At 39.0% G+C, this 25471-nt stretch overlaps 1 protein-coding gene across 3 annotated transcripts in view; it reads right to left on the bottom strand.

The window, feature by feature from the left end:
- Positions 1 to 546: 546 nt before the first annotated feature.
- Positions 547 to 25471, bottom strand: part of nfatc3a (nuclear factor of activated T cells 3a) — a 63426-nt gene continuing 38501 nt past the window's right edge. For 2 of the 3 annotated variants that reach the window (XM_068310048.1, XM_068310031.1), the window contains exons 4-10: positions 22844 to 23043; positions 22196 to 22368; positions 21429 to 21569; positions 17120 to 17175; positions 16340 to 16466; positions 13715 to 14794; positions 547 to 3506 (exon numbers count right to left, since the gene is read on the bottom strand). In XM_068310048.1, the coding sequence (XP_068166149.1) occupies positions 3430 to 3506; positions 13715 to 14794; positions 16340 to 16466; positions 17120 to 17175; positions 21429 to 21569; positions 22196 to 22368; positions 22844 to 23043 (1854 nt within the window). In that variant the 3' untranslated portion in view covers positions 547 to 3429. Of the gene's footprint in view, positions 3507 to 13714; positions 14795 to 16339; positions 16467 to 17119; positions 17176 to 21428; positions 21621 to 22195; positions 22369 to 22843; positions 23044 to 25471 lie in introns of all 3 variants that reach the window. The other variant, XM_068310039.1, reaches the window with a different exon arrangement.

Genomic DNA, 25471 nt, shown 5'->3' with positions numbered 1-25471 from the left:
CTTTTGTGTGTGTGTGTGTACTGCCTACTGGGCATAAAGCGGATGTATTGAGCATGCTGGAGGGACGAATCCAGTGAATGCGTACGACACGCCGAGAGCCATCATTGAACAGTGAAGTACAGATTTGTATGGGTCATGAAGAAGGTCTTTAAATTTGGGGATCTTCTACTGACCCTTCTGGAACAGTTTCTGTCACCCAGAGTTCTGATTGTGGTTTTTTTTTTCACAGTGAAGGAATGCAAATACAAATGGCACAAATAAATGGGGAAGTAACTTGTGTGCAGGACGGACAATAATAGTAGAAGATGCCATATCAGACATTCTGAAGTCCCTCACAATGGCTCAGCAGTTCTGTGTATTAATCAACAAAATGTCACTGAAATTGATCCAAATTCTATTTATGCAAGCTGACACCAAATGGGTTCTTCCTGCATTCATTACTGAACTACGCCGTCAATAATAATCACTAATTTCTACGTACTTGCTTTGTGCTGGTCTGCGAGGACGGTTTGGTGTGATGGTTGTAGAAGAAAAGAAAGAAACGTCTATGAATGAGTTTTCTGCTTTATTGCTACACACTACGTTAGAGCCTACAGTATGGTGTAAAGTATTCCCCTTGGAGTAAGTTCAACAAGCACTGCAGTCTTCAAAATTACAAAAAAAAAAAAAAAAGCATACAAAATATACAGGAAATGACAATACAAGGCTCGGTAAACATCAGCTAAACCTGTATTTCCCTTTTATTTTACAAAACTAACATGTGAGTGTATATATATATGTGTGTGTGTGTGTGTGTGTGTGTGTGTGTGTCTGTGTGTGTAATCAGCACTCATACATGTCCCCAACTTTTCGGGAATGAAATCTAAAGTATCAAAAATAGAGTTGTACAGTCTCTGTTGCTTTACCACAAACGGGAACATATTGTTCGGTCTTTGGTTGTGACAGACGGCAGCAAGATTTTACTGTCAATACTGGTTTGTTTTACTTTTTCGTTGACTCACGTCTTTCAAGCTGCAGAAATAGCTTTATGTACAAAACACCATTTCCCTTCTCTCACCAAATAAACCATCCTATACACCCCCCCCCCCAAAAAAAAAAACCCAAAACAACAACAAACAAACAAAAAAAAAATCCATTATTGTTACTGAATTATGTTTTGGGACAGAAAATCAACCTTGAACAGCATACAGACACACCGACAAACTGGTTTTCAAACAAAGAGTTAAGGCATCCTAATAGTTTACATGGTGACATGATACTCTCACTATCTGAATGGGGTTGTTTTTTTTTCCTTTTCACTCGGTGAAAGTCATAAGCAATTATTACAAATAATATATACTCTCCTTTTTTCATATTCCAGGTCTAGCTTACATTTGCTGCTGTTATAGTTTGCATAGCCTAAATACATGTATTTGCTTCAGTTGTTGAAAATAGGACACTTTAAATTCCTCTCTTCTGTACAGCATATTTGGTACAATCATAAACCGTCCATACACGCCTACACACAACGTAACCTATTGCGGTTCTTGCACAGCATCCCTCACAAGGCAGATCGGCTGATGCACAACCAGAGGATACTGACAGTCAGTCGAGCAACAGCGAGCCTACTTCTATTTAGGTGTCAAGGACTTTTTTTGTCTTTTTTTCTCTCATATTTGAAGGCATTAGGCAGACACTGAATGCATAGTAGAATCATTTTCACCTGGAAACTGACTTCAAACCATTATATGCAACACTCCTCATGTCTCACATGCAGGAGCATCATTGTCGAGCTCAAAGGCAAATCAAGCCAAGGGGATCTCTACACCAGAATCCGTCTGTCTGCTTCTGACTAGAAAGCTACCTGAAAACATTCGTTCCTCCAGACTGTTATTGCCGCCATGCAGGCACTGCATGTCTGTCAGAATATAAAATATTAGTGAACACCTTATACTGAATTGACAACATTCTGGTGAAACGTGTGTGAAAAGCGGGATGTGTGAGTTGTGTTACATCCAGATGTTCTATAGTAGGGATTTCAAATTGTTCATTCCAGAAGGGGGCATACATAAATATAATATAAAGACCTCTCTAAATATAAAATACTTTTAAAAAAAAACTTTTGTCTTATAATTATTTCCCATTACATGTCACCGAGGCCCTCAGACCAATCTCAGGTATGCTGGCTAATAGAAAAGAAGGCACACAACAGCCTGTTGGAGATTTTTTTTTGGGGGGGGTTATTGCATAAAAAAGATGACAGAAACAGAGGTTTGCTTCTCTTTACCACAGCAATAGAGGACATCTTCAATCATCATTGAATAAAAATAACCAAGTGGGACACCATTCGTTGATCAGAACTTTCCACAAGTCACCCACCTCGTTCCTGAATAAAGAAGCCAACCGTGCAAAAAGACAAGAAAAGCTTTTACCAGGTGTGAATAAGGCATTTGTTCAACTTAGAGAAAGAAAAAGAGGAAGGATTTAAGATCAAACAGAAGAGAAAGAATACAGATATCTACATGACTGCAAGGTTACTAATAGTTGTGGAATGTTGCAGGTTGCAGATCCCAGACCAGCACCAGAAGCTCATCCACCCTGCTGGATTCTTGCACTGCAGACCTCAATGGTTTCAACATTTAAAGGAGACAAAAACAAGGAGTGAACTGTGTCGTCACTTCTAAGCCTTGGCTAAAAAATGTCAGAGCGCACAAAAAAGTTCAGCCAGATATTCTTATTTTTCTGAAATATTTTTTACTGAAATTAGGGTTTCATTAGTTGTAATGATATTTATACTAACAAAGAAACTTGAACATCTTCAGACCAGATTAGGATTCCACCTCTGGCTTCCTGCGAAAGAACGTGCACTGAGTCTTTATTACATTTCAAACACCTCAAGACATCGTTATAGATTAAGGTCAATGCTGGTGAGAAGGGGATGACAACCGCTGCATTGTCTCCTCCACAGAAAGTTATTTCCCAAAGTAAGTGCTCAGAACTCAGGGAGCGCTGATTTGGTCAGGAAGACAGCTTTGAAAGGTCAGACCTAATGAAGAGGGTTTGCTCACGTACTGACAATTTCATTAATCCTCATTATTATCGTACCATTTCATTCTTGGTGTGACTCCACATGGCCACACATTCTCCTGCTGACCTTTCTGCTTAATTTGTGCAAAGCTGTGAGTTCTGCATTTGTATCTCTGACTGAGAGACATAAAGTAAAAAAATAAAATAAAATAAAATAAATCAGAGGAGACACATGAGACAGCTTTCATGTCAGGATGGTGGTCTGGAGAGTCCACAGGACTCTCTCTGCCCACAGTCTTTCTTCTCCTTCCCTGTCCTCCTGTCCCATTGCATGCAGGACCAACATCTGAGCCACAAACAGGACCAGAGTCCCCGTCTGTTTGTTGGAGCTGTAGGATTATCAGGTTTAAGAGCAGGAGGGAGCTAGGAGTGGTTGTGAGCTGATGGAGGACGGTGAGAGCTCGGGGACTGGGACATGTCTCTGCCGATGATCTCGTTCACTGTGAATCCAAAAACAAAAGAGAGACAATCTTTTAGTGTTGAATTTACATGAATGTCTGGAAACAACAGGATGTTCGTAACAAAAACACGATGAGGTGAACATTCTAACTTGACATGAAACCAACAAAGCCAGTCATTTGATAATTCTATCCATACTTGCATCCACCTTCTTGTCCACAGCTGCTTTTCCATTTTGGGGGTTAAGGTCTGTATGCTACCCATACATCCATACAATCTTGAAATGGATCGCAGTGCATTGTGGAACTGTAGTACACTTTTCTGACCAGCAGAGAGCAATGTTGTTCTATCTAAGAATTTTTCTGACGACCAAAAGCCCCAAATCAAATAACCTGGGAAACCAAAAGTTATCAGTCACAACTTTGAAAGGGCATAAAATCACTTCTGGCATAACGGAAGAGATTAGCTCTTGTATTACAGCACATTAAACCCTTTAGACACAAGCACAGCGTAACCCTGACCCTGTTATTAAAAACATGTCATGACATCCGGGGTGTCGCACAGTGAGGTTCATTACTCCACTGAATCATCCAGAGATTTTAAATAAATCACAGATTACTCTTTTCACTGTGCTGCTGCTTGTTTCCCAGCCAGTGTGTGATTGCTTTACATCTGCTGCCTCCATTCAGTATTCACACTGGGACCACAAGAGACCCAGTGGGGAGCCAGTAAAAAGAGCAGCAGTGGAGTAAATCAACTTCAAATAGCTTTAAAGAACACATGGCGACAGAGAAGCAGGCCTTCTTTTGTTTGGAATTCATGGAAAATGTGATGCAAATGGATTTTTTGTTTTGAACGTCATTTCTTGACGAGTTCTAAAGATGACGCTGACAGGTCAGAAAAAAAAAACAAAAACCAAGCGCAGGAGCCGGGCTGGGCAAACTGGTTTGTGAGGGTGGGTCTCTAACATCAGGCCTGGTTTTGACTCCGGATTGATGTACGAACAAGACAGAATGCAGTTCTTCACCTATTTTTGCACACAAATACTGTAAAATGTGACAAACCCTGCATTCTCTACGGTTCTGCACAAACTGTATCTTTCTGTTCGACACATCTTTGTTTTCATTCTGCTGTTTGCTTTGTGTTTTCTGCTGCCTGCTTTTGTGTCTGGCCACCATCACTCTCATCATCCTGTTAGCGTGGGAGGCTCTTCCTTTCCCATGTCAACCATGTTCACACACACAAACACACTCACAGCTTCGCCACGAATGCAAGAGACTACACTGGGACTATTAAAGCAAACATTTACTCTCTTATGATAAACACTGACCTATAATAACAGCGAGTTGGCCCACTTATTGATTGTGTCACCTGTAAAATAAAAATGTGATGGAGGACTACAGATCTCCTTTAAAGGCTGCGACCTTTCGAAATACTAGCGCTGCAGCTGTGCTTGAAATAAACAGCATCTTACAGCTGGTAAAGGTCCATCAGCTGTACTGGTAGTCAACTGGGATTCTGTCTCCACGCTCTTTGTCAAAATACATCAGATACCACGACAACTGTCTGTTTAAGACAGTGGGTGACACAGGCCTACCTATATTGCTTTTCTGATGGCTGAAAGGAGTGAATTTGTTTTAACACCACAGGAATATGAGCAACAAAATGCAAAAGACCAACATTAAGTGGGCGTCTGCAAAAACATTCCACTTTCCGCTGAACTGATTAGACTGCTGCAGAGGCAACCCTTAACGCATACATGTCACAGTCATGCAGAGAGAAATTAGCATGAAATGGTCTGTAAAGCGGTGACTCCATCAAGTGTGAATTTAGAATAATTCATTTAAACTTGTCTCACTTGCTTTTCTCCTAAAAGAAGAAAGAACATCCCTCATTTAATCAGTCAGAAACTCTTTGCTAAACTAAAATCCAAACATTTCATCTGAGTTCAATTAAAATTTGAAGACTTGAATGAGAAAAAAAAGTATATTTCATATTATTTCAGAGTAAGAATCAGAACTCATTCTTATTCATCTTCACGGAATGTCAACGACTTAATAAAGGAGAATGATTTTTATAAAAACAAAGATTCCGATTTCTGGGTAAAACATATATTATACTTGCAAGAAGATCACATGAGCTGCAATGATGAAGAATGATGAGTTTCAGTCGTATCATTTGTTTAAAAGCTGGCGTTTCACACATCAACAATCAAGCGAAAGAGATCTCCGAGTTGTGATGCACCCTGGTGAGTTTCACTACTGTGACTGTTTTCTCACATTTACTGGTAGTGCTCAGAAAGGTTGATTCAGCACTGCCAGCACGAGTAAATTTGGCTCTAAATTGCTCATCTTGAGGGAGTTCCTCTGGAGATGACTGGGAGGGAGGCTCCCCTTGGTCAAAATACAGATCTGACATCCCTGAGTCAGAATCCTATCCGGTCCATCAGCGATCATCTTCCTTCCTTTCTGAACAGTCATTTGAAATATTACATTTTTCACGATGAATTACCACACATGCTGAATCAAAAGACCTGAGGACACTCCTTAATTTTCCCACAGTTTAACATTTACACCACTTCTAACAGCAGACCGCTGAGGTCAGGTGATCACACATCTCTGTTGTTAAAGAGCATCTCAGACGAGGTATAAAGAAAAGATTTGCAAAATGCAAAACAGAACTGATTAACATATCTACTGACCAAATGGAAAAAGTGTAATCATCGCTCTATGATACACCGAAGAATGTTCCCTGATTCAGGATTAGAAAACATTAGTCTGGCAGAGCAGATTAAGCAAGCGACTGAGATTGATTCTTGAGTCCAGCAAATGGAGACAACATGCCACGATGGAAAACATTTGTGCGGATGGGAACAGACTTGGGTTTGCTTTTCAGAGGGTATATCAAAGCACACAGTTTCCACTTGGCACCTCGTAATGACACACATGCAAACGCACACGTGTGCGCGCACACACACACACACACACACACACACACACACGCCTTCACTAAAGCTGAACTATAAAAAAAACCTAAACAAAACACATTGGAAATAGATGATTATTTGGCGTTTATTATTTAATCTGCTAGATCTGTCTATTAAACGTCTCTCTGCTCACCTCTTTCCACTCTGCTGCTGCTCTATGACCCTTTTCTGTTTTATGATCATTTCACATGCATGAGCGTGTGGGTGCACACAGCACACTGGAGAGTTTTATTCAAGAGTCAACATTTCTTTGAATCATCAGTGGATTTCCCATTTCATCTGACCGTAAGTGATTCACAAGCCGGTTGCCTAAGATCTGCGAACACCAGAGGCAACTCTTTGAGGCAGATGAATGAAGTTTCACCAGAATTTCAGAAGGACATTTTGCTGGGCAATAGAGAATACTATAGGATTTTTCATTCGAGAGCATAAAGCTGATTTCAAAGGCTAAATCAATGTTTAAAAAATATGTATAATTTACAAAGATAGAAAAACAGCAATTCCTCACACTAAGATGACATCAGATTATACTTTATATTTTTGCTTAGAAGTAGTTGAATTTACTTTAAGAAAAAAGAGCTTAAAAACATTTTCTGCAAAACGGACATTTTCACTCAACAAGAACCTAACATGACTCAACAAACCAAAAAGAAATTTGTAGTGTTTAAACACAATTACATAGACATATTTCAGCAGTTCTGCATTCTCAGATGGGAGTGAACTCTATTTTACCACATTTTGTCAGGCGCTCACTTTAGAACCGGCAGACACGTGATGACTATCATTCATTTTCCAGCCCAATTTCTGACGTACACAAATCAACACCCAGGAGGAGCTAGAACATACAACACAACATCAAAAATAATTAGAATAGAATAAATAATGGATTTTCAGAGTTAATAAGTTGCTCTATCCACACTAGCACGCTCCTTGTCCAGTCCTCTGAAAAACGCCGTATTGGCACCATCTCCCCACCAGACTCCAGCTTCTGCATTACACACTTAGACCTTAATTGTATGGAAAGATGACACAGAGAGTCCGTTTCCCCTTGTTTCAGGGGAAAAGACCAGTAACTGCTCACCATTGTTTTTACAAGCAGCAACTAGATTTGATGGAAACTTATTTTCCTTAGCCTGTTTTTTTTTTTTTTGCCACTGAATCAAGAGTCCAGTGTTATTACTTTGTTACAGTTAGTTACCGTTAGCATGAAGCCTCTGACTAATAGAATCCCTTACATGCTTATGCATGAGCAAACAAAGATAAAAAATGGGTTGTTCCATACAAATACTAACAGTTACAGTAAATTAATTACAGATTGTTATGAATCTAATCCTGGTTGTTTACACACAAGTTAATAATTATGGAAAAAAGTAAAGCTCTTAAATTAGTTTGCATTACAGTGCTGATTGAATGTTGTTGATGTTAGAGATACTTACTTCTAAATAACACGTTCATTTTTATAAAATACAAAAAATGAGGCAGACTCAAAGTAGCTAAGATAATGTATAAACTCACCTAAAACCCAAAAGTCATTTACAAGTGTAATTTTACATTTAATTTCATTTAATGTTTGATGTTAAAGCTTATAGTCTGACAAGTGTTTTTCCCATGCGTAACATGAAAAGAGAAATATCATGTCTGATAACCTCATACTGTATCTTACTACCACACCTCCATCCAGTAAATTAAAACTGTGACAGAAAGTTATCCTTCTTCGCGATCACTTATATTTTTATTTAATTATTAGGGCTGTCACTTTAACGCGTTAATTAGATTAATTAATTACGATACAAATTAACGCGCTATAAGAATTAAAGCAATTAATCGTGAGTGGCAAGTCAATGCAAGAGCATTTTAAATTTGTCCCATTGAGGGACCCGTAGGCTGCAGTGACATCACTTCCTACCTGCGCCACTAGTCAAAAGCAGGAAGACTGACAACAGAGATGGACGCGACACAGGAGAGCGAGGCAAGCCCACTCGGACATTTGGGCGGAAAGTTTAATTTCTAAAAAGAAAAAAGACGGGACAATCATCAAAAACGCAGTGATTCTGCCCCACAGACCCTTCGTCAGTCTGCCCCAGGGCAACTGTGGCTACACACGTAGTTACCACCACCAGGTATGAATGTGGAGTGAATGAATCATGGATCCGACGTAAAGCGTCTTTGAGTGTCCAGAAAAGTGCTATATAAATCTAATCCATCATCATTATTATTATTATTATTAATAATAATAATATTATTATTTGCACCTTTTGTAAAAGAGAATCTTCATATCACCGAAGCAGCTCCAGCCTAAAGTATCATTTAAATGCATAACATGTGAAGGACACAGAGTTGAACGTTATCTTACCCTTTAAAGGAAAAGCCTGTTGGCATCTTACTATTTATTTGCCTTATTTAGAGGTATGTTATATTATTCATTTCGAATTGCTATATTGAGTCAGCTTTAGTATTCATTTTGATTGAGAGTCTGCTTATGTGCCTATTTGAGACTTTATTTCTGAATTTTATTTATTTTATTTATTTAACTGCATTTGTATTGCATTTTTGAGAAATGCCCCTGGCCTAATTGGTTTGCTGATGTGCTTGGCCTTTTTTCTTTGGAATTTAATTTATGAAGCACATTTAACCAATAAAATGTGGATTTCAAATCTTCTATCTTGGTGCATTCTATTGATTAGTCATGCACCGCAATTTTGTAATGTCCTAGAATTCAAAGTCTTTATTTTTGGGGCCTTTAGCAGGTATGAGATTAAAATGCAATTCTTTAGATTAATTAATTACAACTCCTGTAATTAATTAGATTAATTTTTTAAATCGCCTAACAGCATTAATAATTATTGTTTGCTGTCCTCATGATAAGCCAACTGGCTAAAATACTTTGAAGTTTAAATAGAGTTTTACATTTTGTTTGTGGAAGTAGCATTTAAGTTTTGGTGGTTATGACATACTGTATTAAGTTAGCTTTGAAACTTGAGACGTGCCACTGGATGAACATAACCAAAACACCTGTTCACTACTTCAGCCTTTAGGCTAAGCTGAGCTCACCAACTGTTTGGACACACCTTATACATTCATACAAAAGTAGCGCAGAACTTTTCATATGAATCTGGGAAACACAACAAATAAGTAACATTTCCAAAATGATGCTACATGAATATTTACATTTAGAATACGCAGAGCAAATGTGTGTATCTCTTATGAACAAAGATATGTTAAAAGTTAGCAACTCCCAAACATTTATGTATCTGTGCCAGAAGAAATGAAAACGGTTATCTAAAGTATATGCTTGCTGCATGGATACGGCCTCGTACATCTGATCATCCACAGGAGAACATGTTCCTCCCTGTGTGTGTGTGTGTGTGTGTGTGTGTGTGTCATTACAGTATCTGTGGAAAGACCAGCTTTTGGTGTGACTGCACAAAGCACAAACCGCCAACAACACAGGATCAGAGAACACACAAACTCAAAACGTGTTATCCCTTCACGTCCACCGTGTAAACACAGAGATCATCACATGCTGTTTAATTAGTTAAATGTACAGCAGCCCAGCGGCTTTGGATTCTGTCACCATGACAGCTACAATCATCATTACACCAGGCTTATTCTTAAAGGCAATACTGTGTTTGTGGAGTAAGCAAACACAAGTTTACAGGGGAAACCTGGCTAATATGTGCAGGGGGTATAAATGGTAATTTATTACAAAAACAGCGTTGATATGCTAAGCTCATCAATCATCTGTGCTTGCTTCTTCTTGCCAGAATGAATATCTGTGGATTTCAGGAGAGGATGTCAACGGTATGTCATGCTCTAGAAGTTTGTGCCAAGCTCCTGCTGGCATGTCATGTCTCAATTTCATGTCAATTTGGTAAACTCTGACCATGAGGACACCATGTTTGAGAACATTTGATGAAAATGCTCTAAACTCTACTTGGGTGAAATAATTGAGATACACAAACCTACAGATTTTAACCACCTTCAGTAGCATTCTGTGCCTCTTTCTTGAAAAACTTATTTTTTTGTTTAATACAGGTCAATGCTTTTGTTAACATCCAACCAACAGGCCTTGCTGCCTGTACCTGATTTCATTCATTGATTCATGAATTATTTCATTTGAATATTAATATTTTTAAAAAAATATTTACTCAAAATGAATACCACAATTACTACTACTACTGCATTTTTGACAATATTGACATGCTAAGATCTCAAATGCATTCTGTAAAGATCATCCATACTTTACATTAATCTGTGATTGCATTACATTTCAGATTGAATGTCTTGATTTAGTGACCCTGCAATGGGTTTGAATCCTGACCTTGTCTGTCCATCTGTCTTTCAGTCTGTCTTCTCACCTCCCATGTCTCTTGCTTTGCGCATGTACACACACACACGCATGCGCGCACACACACGCGCACACACACCTCGACCACATCAAACACAAACACTCAAGCATGCTCTGGTGTGCGTCACAACGGCCATCTGCTTGCTAACCGGGGCAGTTTTCAACACACTCACATTCATATCCTCTCTCATGTCACAGTCACATGTCTGTGATACTCCTGCAGTAGTTCATCACATGTCTGATGACTGTAATAATGACTCAGTCTCAGCATTCTACTGATCAGAAATCTCTTTCAAGTCATATTCTTTGATTCTGAATGTATTACTAAATTATATGTTATCATGAAATACTACTGTAAGCTGAGAATAGTAGGAAATACATAAAGTACAGCTAGACTGAAAAAGACGTAGCTTCATTACCTCATGTCTAAAGCCTGTGTTTAAAGTCCTGTATGCTATAGACAGAAATATGTATCAGAAATGTGTATTACGTGATTATACATCATCTCCCAGTGCAGAATTAGTTTGTGTGTGATTATGTAAATTTCAGTGCTGACTAACGCTGGCTGAAATCCACACAAAAAAACAAACAGTTTGAATAGATATGAAGCACTTTTACAAATGTATTCATCACAATGTGAACAGATTTTTTTATTTATTTTACAGACAAATTAATGTTCCTGTGGAAAATGACTTGATATGCACCAATCAAGGTATATTTGAGTTTTGAGACTTTCTCTAGTTTAACACAGATTAACAATGGACTGCTTCATTTAAAATATATTTTATTTATATATATATATATATATATATATATATATATATATATATATATATATATATATATGTATATATATATATATATATATATATATATATATATATATATACACAAGCTAAAGCACCATTTATCAGCAAACCATGGATCTCTTTTCTATATCAATACATTTGTTAAGTACTGTAATACTATAGTACCATATTATAATACTATATGATACCTCTGACAAAAGTTATCAATGCTTTTTTGCTTGATGTACTTTTCATCTCTATTCTTTCATGAAAAGTGAAGCAAAGATATAGATCCATGAAGACACATTTGACAGTCTGTAAATGAATACACAAAAAAAGATGAACACACAGTATGTAGACATGAATATATATAAAAAGCATTCAATAAGCAAGTCATTAGATTTCTGTAGTTAAAAATATATATCAGTACATAAAATTTTAGTGTCTGTTCAGGCAGGCTGGCTGTGAATGGAGTGGTGCAAACTCCTAAAATTTAGAGCACAGTGTTAGCTCTTTCACATTATTACTTCACAACATGGCCTCCAGAGCAGGGCTGGCACAGATGCTATTTTTAACCGCAGACTCAATGGGAGAGCTTTTGTTACCTTCTGAAATGTGTCAGTCACTAACTTCTCTCACATTGTGCAGTTACTGTAGTTCTTTGTAAGACAGACTGTCTACATACAAGTCTTAGTCACTTTGAACCATCTCAGTGTAAACAGCTTTTACGTGTTTACATGCATTCATGTGTGAATCTGTTACAGGCAGGAATGCTTTGTCACACAACGTTTAAGTGTGTGTTAGCACGCATGTGTCTGTGCATACGAATTATGCACTAATGAACTTCAGCGCTTGTTGGTCTTTCACACATGACTTATTGACAGTTGCCCTGTGTTAATTAGGCTGACCCTTGCTAGTGCACAATATCACACCTCCCTCACACAGCTTCACCAGGCTGTTTATTAACCAACGCCTTTAGGACTCTCATCTGAATATGGCACCGAGGTTAACCAAAGCAGACTAGGCTCAGAATAGGAGATAAAGAGGTGAACAATTCAGAAGTGTTGACACATATTTTAAAGCAGAGAATTTGCAAGGAAGAGAGAAACGAGCTGCTAATTACGAGTGTTAACTTTATAGTCAGTATGTCTACAAGTTCTCCTGAGCATGTTAAATGGGCTTTGTTCAGAATCGGATCGAGAGAATAAAGGTTCAAAAAGCTATTAGGCACCCTGAGCCTCAAAGTATCAATACTTTTAGATGTTAAATATTTAAAAGATCACGTTACCTTTGATTTTGCTGTCAAATACATCTAATCAAAATTGTTCATAGCCCTACATACAGGGTCACATATATACAGGAGAAACGCGCTCTGTGAGTACTGAATGTCAAAAATATAAAAATAAAAAAAGAAGTGGAATTAATCTCCAAACTGCTGCCAGAGAAACGGAAGCTTTGATATGCTACTATCTAGTTCTATTGTCTAGAGTAATAACCCTGTATACATATGTGCACTAGAGTGAAATAAAAAATGCTGTCATCATCATCCAGCATTAAAGCGTTAAAATACAGCAATGGGCACTTTATATCATTTCACATTATCAGATAAAGCTTATTTTATGCCTGATATATTGTTGGCATATTGAAGGGAAAATTCCCTTTGGTCCCTTGTGTTAGACAGAAAACTGAATTAATCACAGATGGATGTGTTTTGTAAATATCTTGTTAGAAAGGACAGGGTGAGGGAAGGAAAATGTGATAATGACAGAACAAAAATGGGAAAAATAGGAAAATTTAGACCGAGAGAAAAAAGACGAGGCATGCATCCGCAGACACGGCAAATTGAAAGTAGGGGAGTATGAGTGGATGAACCAGGGTTCTTTGTCTAAGGGCTAGCTTCTCTTTTTAATTGTTTTAGAATCAAATCTGAGCAAGTGTCTGCTTCAACTTTTTTAACTTCTTTTTATGAATTGGACAATCATAAAATAGAGGACTCTTTGTTGTCACTGCTTTCAACCAACTTGAAGCGTTTCTTTATGTTTCATCAATGTCAAGTGGAGATTGATCCCTGGAAGTAAAACATTAGTCATTTTGTAATTATAGATATATAAATGATAAATCTCTTACCATCATCCAGCGTGATGTCCTGCAGGCCCATGGAGCGGAACGTTGGCTCACTCTCCTCTGGCTCCTGTTTAATGTTTAGACTCTCCCCATCTGAGGAGAAGGGCCCCTGTGGGCTCAGAGGCTGAACCAGAGGCCCTGCTGCCACTGGAGACAGACTGACCATGACTGGGCTTGTAGCCTGGGGAGAAGGTTGTCCTGAATTCTGCTGTTGCACGGGGCCAAGGGGACTACCACCAGAGGTAGGGGAGGACGAGGTGGGGGAATGGTAGGGCATTGAGTGGAGCTGAGGAGACGAAGGCCCGGAGTGTGGAGAGGGGATCATGCGAGGAGGAGGAGGAGCGCTGGACGGTGTAGGGCAAGAGGATGACCTTTGACCTACTGGGTGGTAGCCCATAGCGCGTTGGAGTTGGGAGGAATGCTGCCCCACGAGTGCGTGGCCACTGGGAGAGGTCACCTGGGTGGGATTTGGGGAGCAGTGGTAAGCTCCAAGTGTATGGAGGTGTGGGGATGAGGGATTCAGCAGGGGCTGCTGATTCTGGGGAGACCCAGCAATGGGATTCGTCGCTGAAGAGGAGGGCGTTGACGGTGAAGAGCAAGGAGAGGAAGGATACACCATCCCCATACCAATCGGGCGTGAGGCCGTACTGGGGTTGTGCTGAAAGGGTATTCTCTCATAACCCTGAGGAGGAATGCTGGACTGGCCGTTGAAAGACAGGCTATGACTGTGACTGTGCTGCATAGGCTGATAGGAGGGCCGGGGAGGAGCAGGAACAGAGCTTGGATGGAACGTCATGTGACAGTCTGCAGGGGGGTGTTGCAAGCTGTGCCCCTGAAGGTGAGGCAGGTGCTGGAAAGATGGGGAGCCCAGGGTGGGGCAGGGGGCCTGCAATGGTAGCAGACCAGGTCCAGAGCCAATGGCCAGGCCACGAGGGGAGGAGGACAGAAGGTTGTCAGATTGGTGGCCCTGCTCAGGAGAAGGCAGCTGGGTGCGCACCAGACTGGCTGCATGTGCCAGGGGCATCGACATAGGGGGTACTGCAGGACGGTCCAGCTCATCCCTGTGCTCCTGTTTCACCATGACTAAAGAGAGACAGGTAGACACACCAAGAGGAAGAGGGATGTGTTGAAAGCGGAAATACAGACACGATGACAGAAAAAAGCCACACTGTCAGTTTTGTCCGTCAATCAAATACTTCAAGACTTCACACATCCTATTTAAAGCAGATGTTTAACTTTTTTTTTTCATTATCAATACTCAGTAACCACCAAAATTCATGGCATTCAAACAAATATGTCAGCAAACCTGTTGATCAGAAACTCAAAGCAGTGAACTTCTCAGGTATTAAAAATGTTGAAATGGGCTTACTTCCAGCTGAAAGAAGCCTTTGTAAAACCAAATAACATTTTGAAAGTAAACGGGGTCATTCCCTTTGACTGTGAAAGCTCACAGCACTGCTATGCAAAGCTGTAACCTATTTCCCAATCTGGTGCCTTATGACAGTGAGTTTTATTTTTATCCAGCTCTGAATCAGAGGGAGAGCATATGTTGTCAGTCCGGGTGCCATCATGTGAAATGTTGTGTGGGAAGAGAAGCTTAATGCCCAGGGGCCCGGATCTGCCGGTAAAATACACTGATCGTGCCCTCTTCTCACCCCTTCATGCCTCTGGGATAGGGACACAAGGGGCATCTAAAGGCCAAACACATTTAATTCTGACAAAGCATCAAGCCACAAAACTATCAGGGGCAGGGAAAGGGTTGTGAACTCTAGATTTAAACACAACAGAATTGAAGTCAGAAACACTTTTTACTCCAAAATTAATAGAAGACTGAGTAAAATTGAGTGAAGTTTGAAAATAAACAATTTCACAATACAAAAGCAGGAATAAATACTTTCGTCTTTTCAATCTCAGAATTCAGCCACGACATGGATCAGGGGATCTGCAAACCCAGCTCATGATTTTTTATTTACTGCGTAACTCTATGGTGTCCTAATTGGCTGCCCTAATCTGCCAATGGTGAAAACAGGAACTGTTGGTACAGAGTGGGTTGACTAGCAAACAGAAAGAATGGGTGGGTGGAGGGACAAAGCTGCCTATATGAATACACACACAAACATACATAATGATGCACAAAAGGCTTGGTCTAAATTAATGTTCATGTGCTTTTATATTCCACCCACAGTGTTTTAAATTGACTGTCTTCAAGGGGAAAATACACTAAGAATATCAGATCAAGGTAGGAATGAACATTGATGAAAAACACGACGGAAACTTTAGATCAAAAACATGAACACAGAGTTTCCTTGATGCTAAAGTAATTACATCGAACCATATCCCAAAGTCTGTGTATTGAAAGGTTCCCTTGACAGTGCATCACAAAACTCCAATGCAGCACACATGAGAATAAAGGTTGGATTTGGAGTGAGATTAGATTTTATATAAAACATTGGACAGGAGCTAATAATTATGTTTTGGAAGAGCTCCCTCGAAACCACAGTAATTCTATTTTTGGACAAAGAAAGAGAGGAATTGGGTTACTGAAACTTTTTCTTATTGCCTAGAGAGGCAGGAAGCGATACACCAAAAAGAAATGCACTGTGCATCTTGAATGTAAAACTATCTCACCTGAAAGGTAAGTGAAGCGTTGTGACTGGCTCCTTTTCCGCTTGCCATTACAGACATAGAATTGCACCTGCACAGCTGAGCCCACAGTCTTACTGTGATAGGGGGGGACATCCACAACGATGCAAGACTACAGAATAACATTTTTATATCCATTATTTACAGATTTGCATTATGTAAACAAAACATGACAGCACTTAAAAGCAACAGAAAAACTAAATTAAGAGGAAAATCTACTATTGCAAAGGTACAACTATTTTGGGGATAAATTGTGTATAAAGTCTTCCCGATATGCTCTGAACGATGTTTCCAAGTATACCCTGCAAAATAAAACTATTACAAAGTTCTAATTATTAAAAGGCACAGCTATATAATTTGGATGAAATGAGTGTTAAGTTTGTCCCAGTTATGCTCTTGACAAGAAAACTACTCTGACTCACAATCTAAATAATTTTTTTCATCGAAACAACAAACATAACAAAACAAATGAGAAGAAATTGGGAACATCCAGAGGAATAACTGCTTTTGATTGGTGTTTAAGATTTAGCTAACTTTGAATGTATAGTTCAAAAATAGGTCTAAAATTGTTTTTAGAGCATATTTTAAATATGCTAAGAAACAAAAAAAAGATAGTGGGTTGGACAAACCAGTAGGCTGATAACTGTATCTTCTCATAATATCACAAAAAAATGATCTTAAAAACAAAAAAACGCGAGAAAACGGCAAACATTACAATCAGTGAGCTAGAGAGCATCTGTACAAAAAATGTGTACTGGTACTTACTCCTTGAGACTTATCACGGAGTATTTTTGCTTCAACTTCCCACTGTGGTCGCCCATCTGGAAGGAATGATTTAGAAAAAAATTTTTAAGCAAAGATGAAAAAAGTTTCTGAGAGTTTTTGGATAAACAATAATTTAGGTAACTTGCAAATAGTTTTGAAAAAGATACAAAACAACAAATATTGTGAATACAAAATGACTGTAATATATTTCACCCTGACAACTAACAAAAGCATCATCAACTACACTCAGGAGAGCACATACAGTACGTGCCATGGCCAAACTGCTCTTTAATTCTGTCAAGCCTCAACCAAAATCAGATTCATATCCTTGTTACACTCATTTAGTGCAGTGCAATACTTACAAACTAGCTTTCATTATCTTGACGAGTTTTCATTCTCTACTTTTGATCCTAAGATAATGATAACAGACGGCAAACCATACAAGACTCTAGAAAAGCATATCATTTCTACTTGTAAGTTGTAAAATTACTTTACGGCCCAGAAGGCTCCTGGGGAAAATTTGGATCTACGTCTTGCCTTGTAAAACTGTGGAAACAGAAATGGAAAAATAGCATGTACTTTGCCTTTACATACTGTCAGGTTTCTGGATAAATAACATCTTTTCAGTTTTTCCTGCGTGGGATCAAATTTTTTGGCTGGACATCTTAGTGGTAGTAGCTTGAAGGCAAGCAGTCAGGGTAAAAACACTGACACGCTTGCCATTTGGTTGGAGGTGATCAAAGTCACCTTCAAAAATACAAATGTTAAAAACAAAGTTACTACTATATAGTCTCAGTGGAGAACAATTCATTTTAAACGTTGCCTGCTTCGCGGCGCTCATACGGTGAAAGTGTGCTCTGCACCTGTGTTGCCTCTTCTTCAAAACCCAAAAGATCCCCACAAATACCACTGTCAGACATCTGCAACATGTCTGCAGAGAGGCCGAGCTTAAATATACTGTAGACTTTAAAAAGTAAACATTCAACTGTAAGCCCTGTAAAATTTGAGATATTTCGCTTCCTCTCACAATCCACACAACACTGTACCTTTAAATAGATGACTTAACTGTTCTGATCCCACACTGGCATTAGTTTTAGTGATCCATTTGTGCATTAGTCAACCACAAACCTAAAGAGGTTCTCTCTATTGTGAAAGAAGAGCTTAAAATTTATGTGTGGATTGATTTCTCCCAATGTGCAAATGACCTTCAGCGTCTTTGCAGCTGACAGAGGTGCATTATTACAGCACAGCTTGTTGACACTCAACAGGCAGAAGCAAGGGCCCCACATGCTCTGTCAAACTACATGCACCAACAGGAACCTCATACCACACTAACCCAATGACTTGGATCATCTCAATAGCAAGACATACTTTTGTCTACCTTAAACGTCCCTCTGCTATTTGTCGTTAACTAAATAAGACCTATTATCTTAAAACTACAGCTAATAAAACAATTTACAGGGAAACGTTCTTTTCGGAAATATGTTAAGCATAACAGACAGACAATAGCAGATAAACTAGAAAAGAATAAGAGAGGGCAGTATCACAGATTTTAAAGCACCTTTTAACACTTGGCTCTGCTTTCAGCAGGTCATCCATTTACCACTAGAAAACATGTACAGGTAATTGTAATTTTACAGTGCTGTGAAAAATCAATTGCCCACTAAAACTAAAAACCAGTTGTGCCACCCTTGTTGGGAACAACTGCAATTAAATGTCTGTCCCACCTAGCAATGAGTCTTTGACATCGCTGTGGAAGAATTTTTCCCTACTCGTCTTTGCAGTATTATTTTAATGTCAACCAGATTGGAAGGTTCATAAACATGAACTCTCAGATCACTGTCCTGCTCCACAACCCAAGTCCTCTTGAGTTTGAGGTCGTAAAGTGATGGACAGATACTGTCCCACAGGATTTTCTGGTTGAGAATAGAATTTTTAATTCATGGCAAGGTATCAAGGTCCTGAAGGAGCCCCAGACCATCACATTTCAATCATCATATTTATTTGGTGATATTATATTTTTATGGAATACTGTGTTTTATGCCAGATGTATAGTAGATTATTTTTCCAAATATTTTCGTGTCATCAAATGTTTTATGGGAAATTTGACATGAGCCTGTGTCTTATTTTTGCTCAGTGGTGGTTTTTGAAAAGGTATTCTCTCATGGATACCATTGTTACCCAGTCATTTTCTTATTGTGGATTTATGAACACCGACCTTTGCTGTAAAGGAGGTTTATAGTTATTTGGATGATGTTCTGATTCAACAGGTCTGGCTGAATGTGGCTAGTAAAACAGAAATAAAGCTTCAAAAAACATGGTCAATCATATTTAATTCATGATTTGATGGGTTTTAAGACAAATGCGCAAAATATATTGGGAAAGGGACAAATAATTTTTCAGCACTTTTTACAGCACTCTACGTGATAATTTACTCACACCAAATTGAACAGACTAAATTACAATGCATATGAAACAACCTGTTAGAGACGTTTCTCTGCTTTGAATATAAATTCATTCATGATACCGTTAATCTTTGCATGATAACAATAGTAGGCTGGTTTCTCCATTTCCTCATGAATCTTCTGCTGTCCTTCATTTAAGAGAGATGGAAAAATATCTGCCACTGTCTGCTTGTTTTCTTCCATTCCTATATTTATTTCAATCAGTGCCTTTCTGGACTAAAGCAGGTGGATTAGTCATGATGAGAGGGATCATTTACAAAGACCAAATCACCCCCCCAAAGACACGCACACACACACACACACACACACACACACACACACACACACACACACACACACACACACACACACACACACACACACATCTCTATCTTCCATCTGCTCCCTTCACGCACCATGGGGCCCCAATTTTCCTCCCTACCAAACTGCCATTCCCTCTGGTTTCTACTATTTGGCCATCACTGATTTGCTTCAACTATGTCTCTTTTCACTGCCATGCTTCACCTGAAATACCTCAAAGACCAAAAGACACTCCTATGGACTCCTTTTTTCCTTCAAAATCTCAGAGAATGACTCTCACAAATGCAACACCATTGAACTCTGTCCTGTGTGAACTTGTTGCTGCACATCTCAAAGGTAGCTTGGGCAGGCAGAGACTGGCTCAATGAATGCTATTCACTTAAAATTTCCATCTCAGGGAAGACCGACTTGTACTTTATTATGGAATGGTGTAGAAAAGAGAAAACAAAAGAGACATAACAAAGTGAGTGATTGAAAAAAGCCCAGTGAAAAGCCAAGGCAGCTTAACTAAGTCATCTCTACATCCATGGAATCTGTTAAACAGATGTAAACAACTTTAAAAGTAATATTTATTTTTAATTATACAAAAATCATCCCTATCACCTGCCTTCTTCACAAATCTCATAAAAGCAAAAAATAGTCCATCCTGCAGTGATGATGGTCCTACAACTACAGCAACTAAAAGGGGTAATTGTGCATTCAGAATGTCCTTCTGACATTATTGGTTAAAAATTAACATGTACTAATACATGTAAGACAAATATCATGGGAATATTCATGTTACAAGACAGTCCTGAAACTAAACATCTCTTAATCAACGTTTCTTTTGGCATTTCATCGTTATATCACCACATTTCAGTATTAAGATATATAGACTCAAAAAAAAGAAATTGATGTGCTTTCTCCGCCTTTCACCGAAGAGACTGGTGCTGCTTAAAGTGAGACAAATTAATTCATCATTCATTAATCCCTGTACATACATTTTCCTCTCAAATATTTAAAAGTTTCACATCCACCTTCCAAAAAGGAAATTCCAGGTCATGTGTATGAACTTCCTCTGACTTGATGATTTTCTTATTTTTTTAAAGTCTGAAGCAAAAAAAAGGCAGGAATAATGCAGTGGAAGCGTTGCTTCTGGTTTGTGTCATTCAGCTTATTCTTTATTTCCATTCAGAGTGAACATGGACAAATGGTCATGATTACTTCGATGCAAAAGCAGGTGTTTATTACATTAATGACCATGAGCAAGATTACTTTGAATGTTCAATATATTTTGATACTTTTGGTAAACTGACCCAGACACTGATACCATCCAAGTCACACCGGCATAGTTACAAAAGCAGGACAAAACCAAGTTTGTTTGCTTTTTGCAAGCGAATTTAAAAAAGCCATCAAACAGACCACACAGAGAAAATCACATGAACATTTATTTAAATGCCCTCTCTGGTGTCAGACAACCATGAAATGGGATTTTTACATGCAAAACTGACACAAGCTCTTTCTGTAGTAGTGGTTCTAAGATGCTGTGTGGGCATAACACATACCAGCGCCTTTCTCTAGGAAGATGACCTTGGACTCGGGGAAGAAGTTAGAGCCAGTGATGACCATTTCTTCTCCCCCGCTGACCAGGCAGCTGGTCGGGCTGGCTTTCTCAACCTGGGGCAGCTCTTGGGCTGAACGCTGGGCTGGAAGAGAAGCAGTGGGTTGACGACGCAAGAGGATGATCAGTTGCTGAGCTGTGTAAATTTATTTATTTAGTTTATTTTTGCGGACATATTAATTTGCAGACTTCACACCTTCATCATATTTACAACATCAACAACAACATCCGAAAGAAAGGGCAGACGGATATAAGCCAATAGGCTTGTGAAATTCCCATCCCCCAGAATCAACAAACATCTCATTAGAATATGAAATCAACAAACTCAAAGCGGCCGGGGCGACACCCCCGCCCGTGAAGGACAAGGGGCTGTCAATTTTTTGTCAAGATTCTACAACTTTCACAATGGAATTACCAGTCACTTATAATTTTGCTGTTCAAAAAGAAAAACTGTGATAAAGAAGGACAACTTCAAATAATTCTATAGATTTCCATCAGTACCTCAGACACTACAAGCAAAAGGGGTAAAATATCTCTCTATATAAAATATGAAAATATATAAATATATTATAAATATATAAATAAATATAAACAGATAATGTATATCTACATGTTTAACACCCTCTTTGTGTATTTGTCCTGTGGGTCTTTTGAATTAGTATGTTTGAGTGTGCACGGCGTGTATGACACTCAAGGCAAGCGGCCACTCACAGCATTCCACAGGAATAGAGGAGGCCTGTAGTGAAAGCACCTTCCCATTCGGTTGAGGGATGTGCACTCTGAACACCACACGGACCCGTGTGTTCTTTCTTCCTATATCCGTTTCCCCCTTCCGCAGTTCAATGTCTGAGTTTCGCAGCTTAAGGATACCAGCACAGTCGATACTGGAAGGCAGAGGAAAAATAGTTCACCACACGCAGCTCTAACACGCTAGCAGTCATGTGTGACGTATTTAAGCAGCAAAGGCCTGGGAATACTATAAACAGCTATAATCACATAAAGGGGGTTGGCAATAAAAGCAAAATTAAGTGGTGAAAAATAAATTCCAGTGACATTTGATTTACTACAACTGTATGCGAGGATGACCCTTAAATGTAAATAAAACTAGATCTTACATAAATGTAATTATTCAAGTAATGCAGAATCACATGTTTAAACAGATGTCTCTGCTCCATAGGAGACCATCAAATTGTGCTTTCTCACCCAATTTTCCTGTTGGTTTAAATAAAGGAAAACTTTCAAATCCATTTCATAAAATGTTACAACCCTGTAAACCATAAACGTTGTTATTCTGTTATTGGACAAGGCTTTCTTCATGGAGGTAAGCTCATTGCTGAGTAATGTAACCCTGACACTTACCTTGCCGACATGTTGTTTTCGGGCAAGAGAGGAATTTCTAGAACTTTGGTGCTGGAAACTACAATTTCTTGGCTGGTAGTGGCTACGGTTTTTCCAGTGATCCTGTGCACCTGGTAGAAGGCATGTGGCCTCAAGTAACGGTCATCTGCCGTTCCAATGAACATCTGTAGGTTGACAGGCTTCTCGTTGTAACCGATGAGCTGAGACATGACAGATAGAGGAATAAAAAGAAAGAGCGGGGGGGATAAAAACATGAAATTTCTTGGAGTCCAGATGAGGGGTGTGAACTAAGGAATACTCTATTCATTCCCTTGGCCTTCAGAAGGCCACCTTTTTTGGAGGGAATCTAAATGTCAGGTTGAGGGTGTTGCAATATTTTTGGCAGGGCCACTGGAGATTCATCTGTCACTTTGGACTTCAACCAATTTGACACTGATGTTGTCAACTAATAGCCTAATGCAAGTTTACCCTTTTACAGGATTCTGTGCAGGACAGTATCACCTTCAAAATCCCTACCAATCCATAAGGACTAGTCTTTTCAATTGAAAGTAAATGTGATCATATTCTATTGTGAAGACAAAACCAAACTCCGGACTGAGCCTAAATCAACATTATCATAACTTAACTGGGTAATAGCAGCACAGGAATACAGTACTTTCATGCACCTATTAATTTGTCAGTTTAGCCCCCAGATGCCATATATCATGTTATTACACAAACAAATTATCTTGTCTTAAAATGACCTTCAGTAAAAACATCAAAGTACATTTAATGCCAGTAAACTATATATAGTATTTTAAGGACTGAAAATACTATAATTACTCAATTACAAATTAAAATTGTGGCAAACATGCCAGATGACAGCGCAAATAGAAAGAGTGTTGCTCCAGTTCTTACATGTTCTTTTTTAATGTACTACAACCACAGGACCGTTACAAACCCAGTCTGTACAAGGGACTGAAGTGTGCTTCTTTTCACCGAGATGTAACTAAATGAAAATATCCCAGACTGCATCCAAAGATGGAATATGGTTCGTATAAATCTGTGTAGATAGGAAGCTACATCAAGACCCACAGAGGCGAGCTGTGTCTTGACATTTACTTTGAATGGTGTATAAACACTATAATTTGAGTCTTTTGTGTAATTTTATTCACCAAGACAATTTATGCCCGTAACTGTTTTACAGTGTAAAATAATCCACCCTAAAGGATTCTTCATCATAGCTGGGGACTTGAATCATGTCAAGACTGCAACATGAGAATTCCATTAAATTGAAGATTTTGAAGCTTATAAAGGATCAGCTGATTTAAGATTGTTGTTTTCTGAAAAAAATCCACGTGAATGTTGCCAGATATGAGGAAAACATGATTTTTAGACATACACTAAAGCCAACTTTTAAAAAAAAAGTCTGTTATGCACAACTGCCGAAAATGACGATCGTCTGATCAGTTTAAAAAACTACCTGAAGAAACGCAATCTTGAAAAAACTGAAGGCAATCTACCCAAATGTGCAATCAGCTGGTGCCAACCAAGATGAGGAAATCACCTATTGTAGTGATAACGTCATCGGTGCAATTAGAAACAGGGTAACATACCGGTACTTTGTATTGTCTTGCAAAGGAATTTAAAGCATGTTCATAAAAGATGTTAACATTTAAGTTTAACCAATGAACTCATCAGGCTTCTGTGTCACTATAAAAATAAATTTTGTACTGATGCAAGTTTATATATCATGGTAACATCCATATGGATTAATATGAAAATATGATATTCATTTGTTTAAGTATGAAATTCAACAATAGCTGTGGATGTGGCTCAGTGGTAGAACACATTCTTCTCTTGTATGCTGCCCTGGGTTCAATCCCCATCATCTGCAGACCTACGGAGGCGCAAGCCAGTGTCAACTGTAGGGTTGCAGCAGGAAGGGCATCCAGTGTAAAAAAATTTGCCAAACAAATATGATATGTTCATCTAAAAAATGGAAAAAAGAATGACAGCTGTGGCGATACCAAACAGAATCTACACAGACAAGTCAAAATGAAGTTTTTGAGTATGGAATCTTCTTGGAGGTTTCCTCTCATTTAATGGCTAGTAGTGTAAAGAAGAACCAGTAAAAAGTCAACAGTTTTCAAATCAGTGGTTCATGTATACTAACTTGTCTAGTATAGAACACCTAGACTACCAAAAGCCCTCTTCAGTCGTGGGGCACTGGCACATTGTTTGAGATACCCAAAGAGAGAAGTGTAGAATGTCAGGTAGAAAGTAAGGATGAAAAGGGGGACAGGACATAGCGTCCTCAGAGGGACAGAACAAACACACAGGCCACACAGTCACACTACTGTTGTAATGTTGTACTTGGCAGACTGTATGACGACAAGATGGCACACACCCGCCACAACCCCCATTCATACACAATCCCACAGTTCTGTCCCACACCTCCTACTCAGAGGGAGGGCAGCCCATTGAGAATAATAAGGCCATTCATTGCTGTTTCACCCCAGGATCTGCCAATTTTCAAACCCACCACTGCTGGCTACTGACTTTTTCCTGCTTTGCAGGTTTGCATCACAGACCGTTGTGCCAATGTTTCCCCAAAAGTGTGGTGGGTGGAAGCAGAGAGGTGACTTG

This window comes from Antennarius striatus, chromosome 1 (genome assembly GCF_040054535.1).
Source record: "Antennarius striatus isolate MH-2024 chromosome 1, ASM4005453v1, whole genome shotgun sequence".
In the NCBI taxonomy this organism is placed as follows: domain Eukaryota; kingdom Metazoa; phylum Chordata; class Actinopteri; order Lophiiformes; family Antennariidae; genus Antennarius; species Antennarius striatus.
Note: the sequence above shows the minus strand (reverse complement) of the source record. Positions and strands in the feature narration are given on the sequence as shown.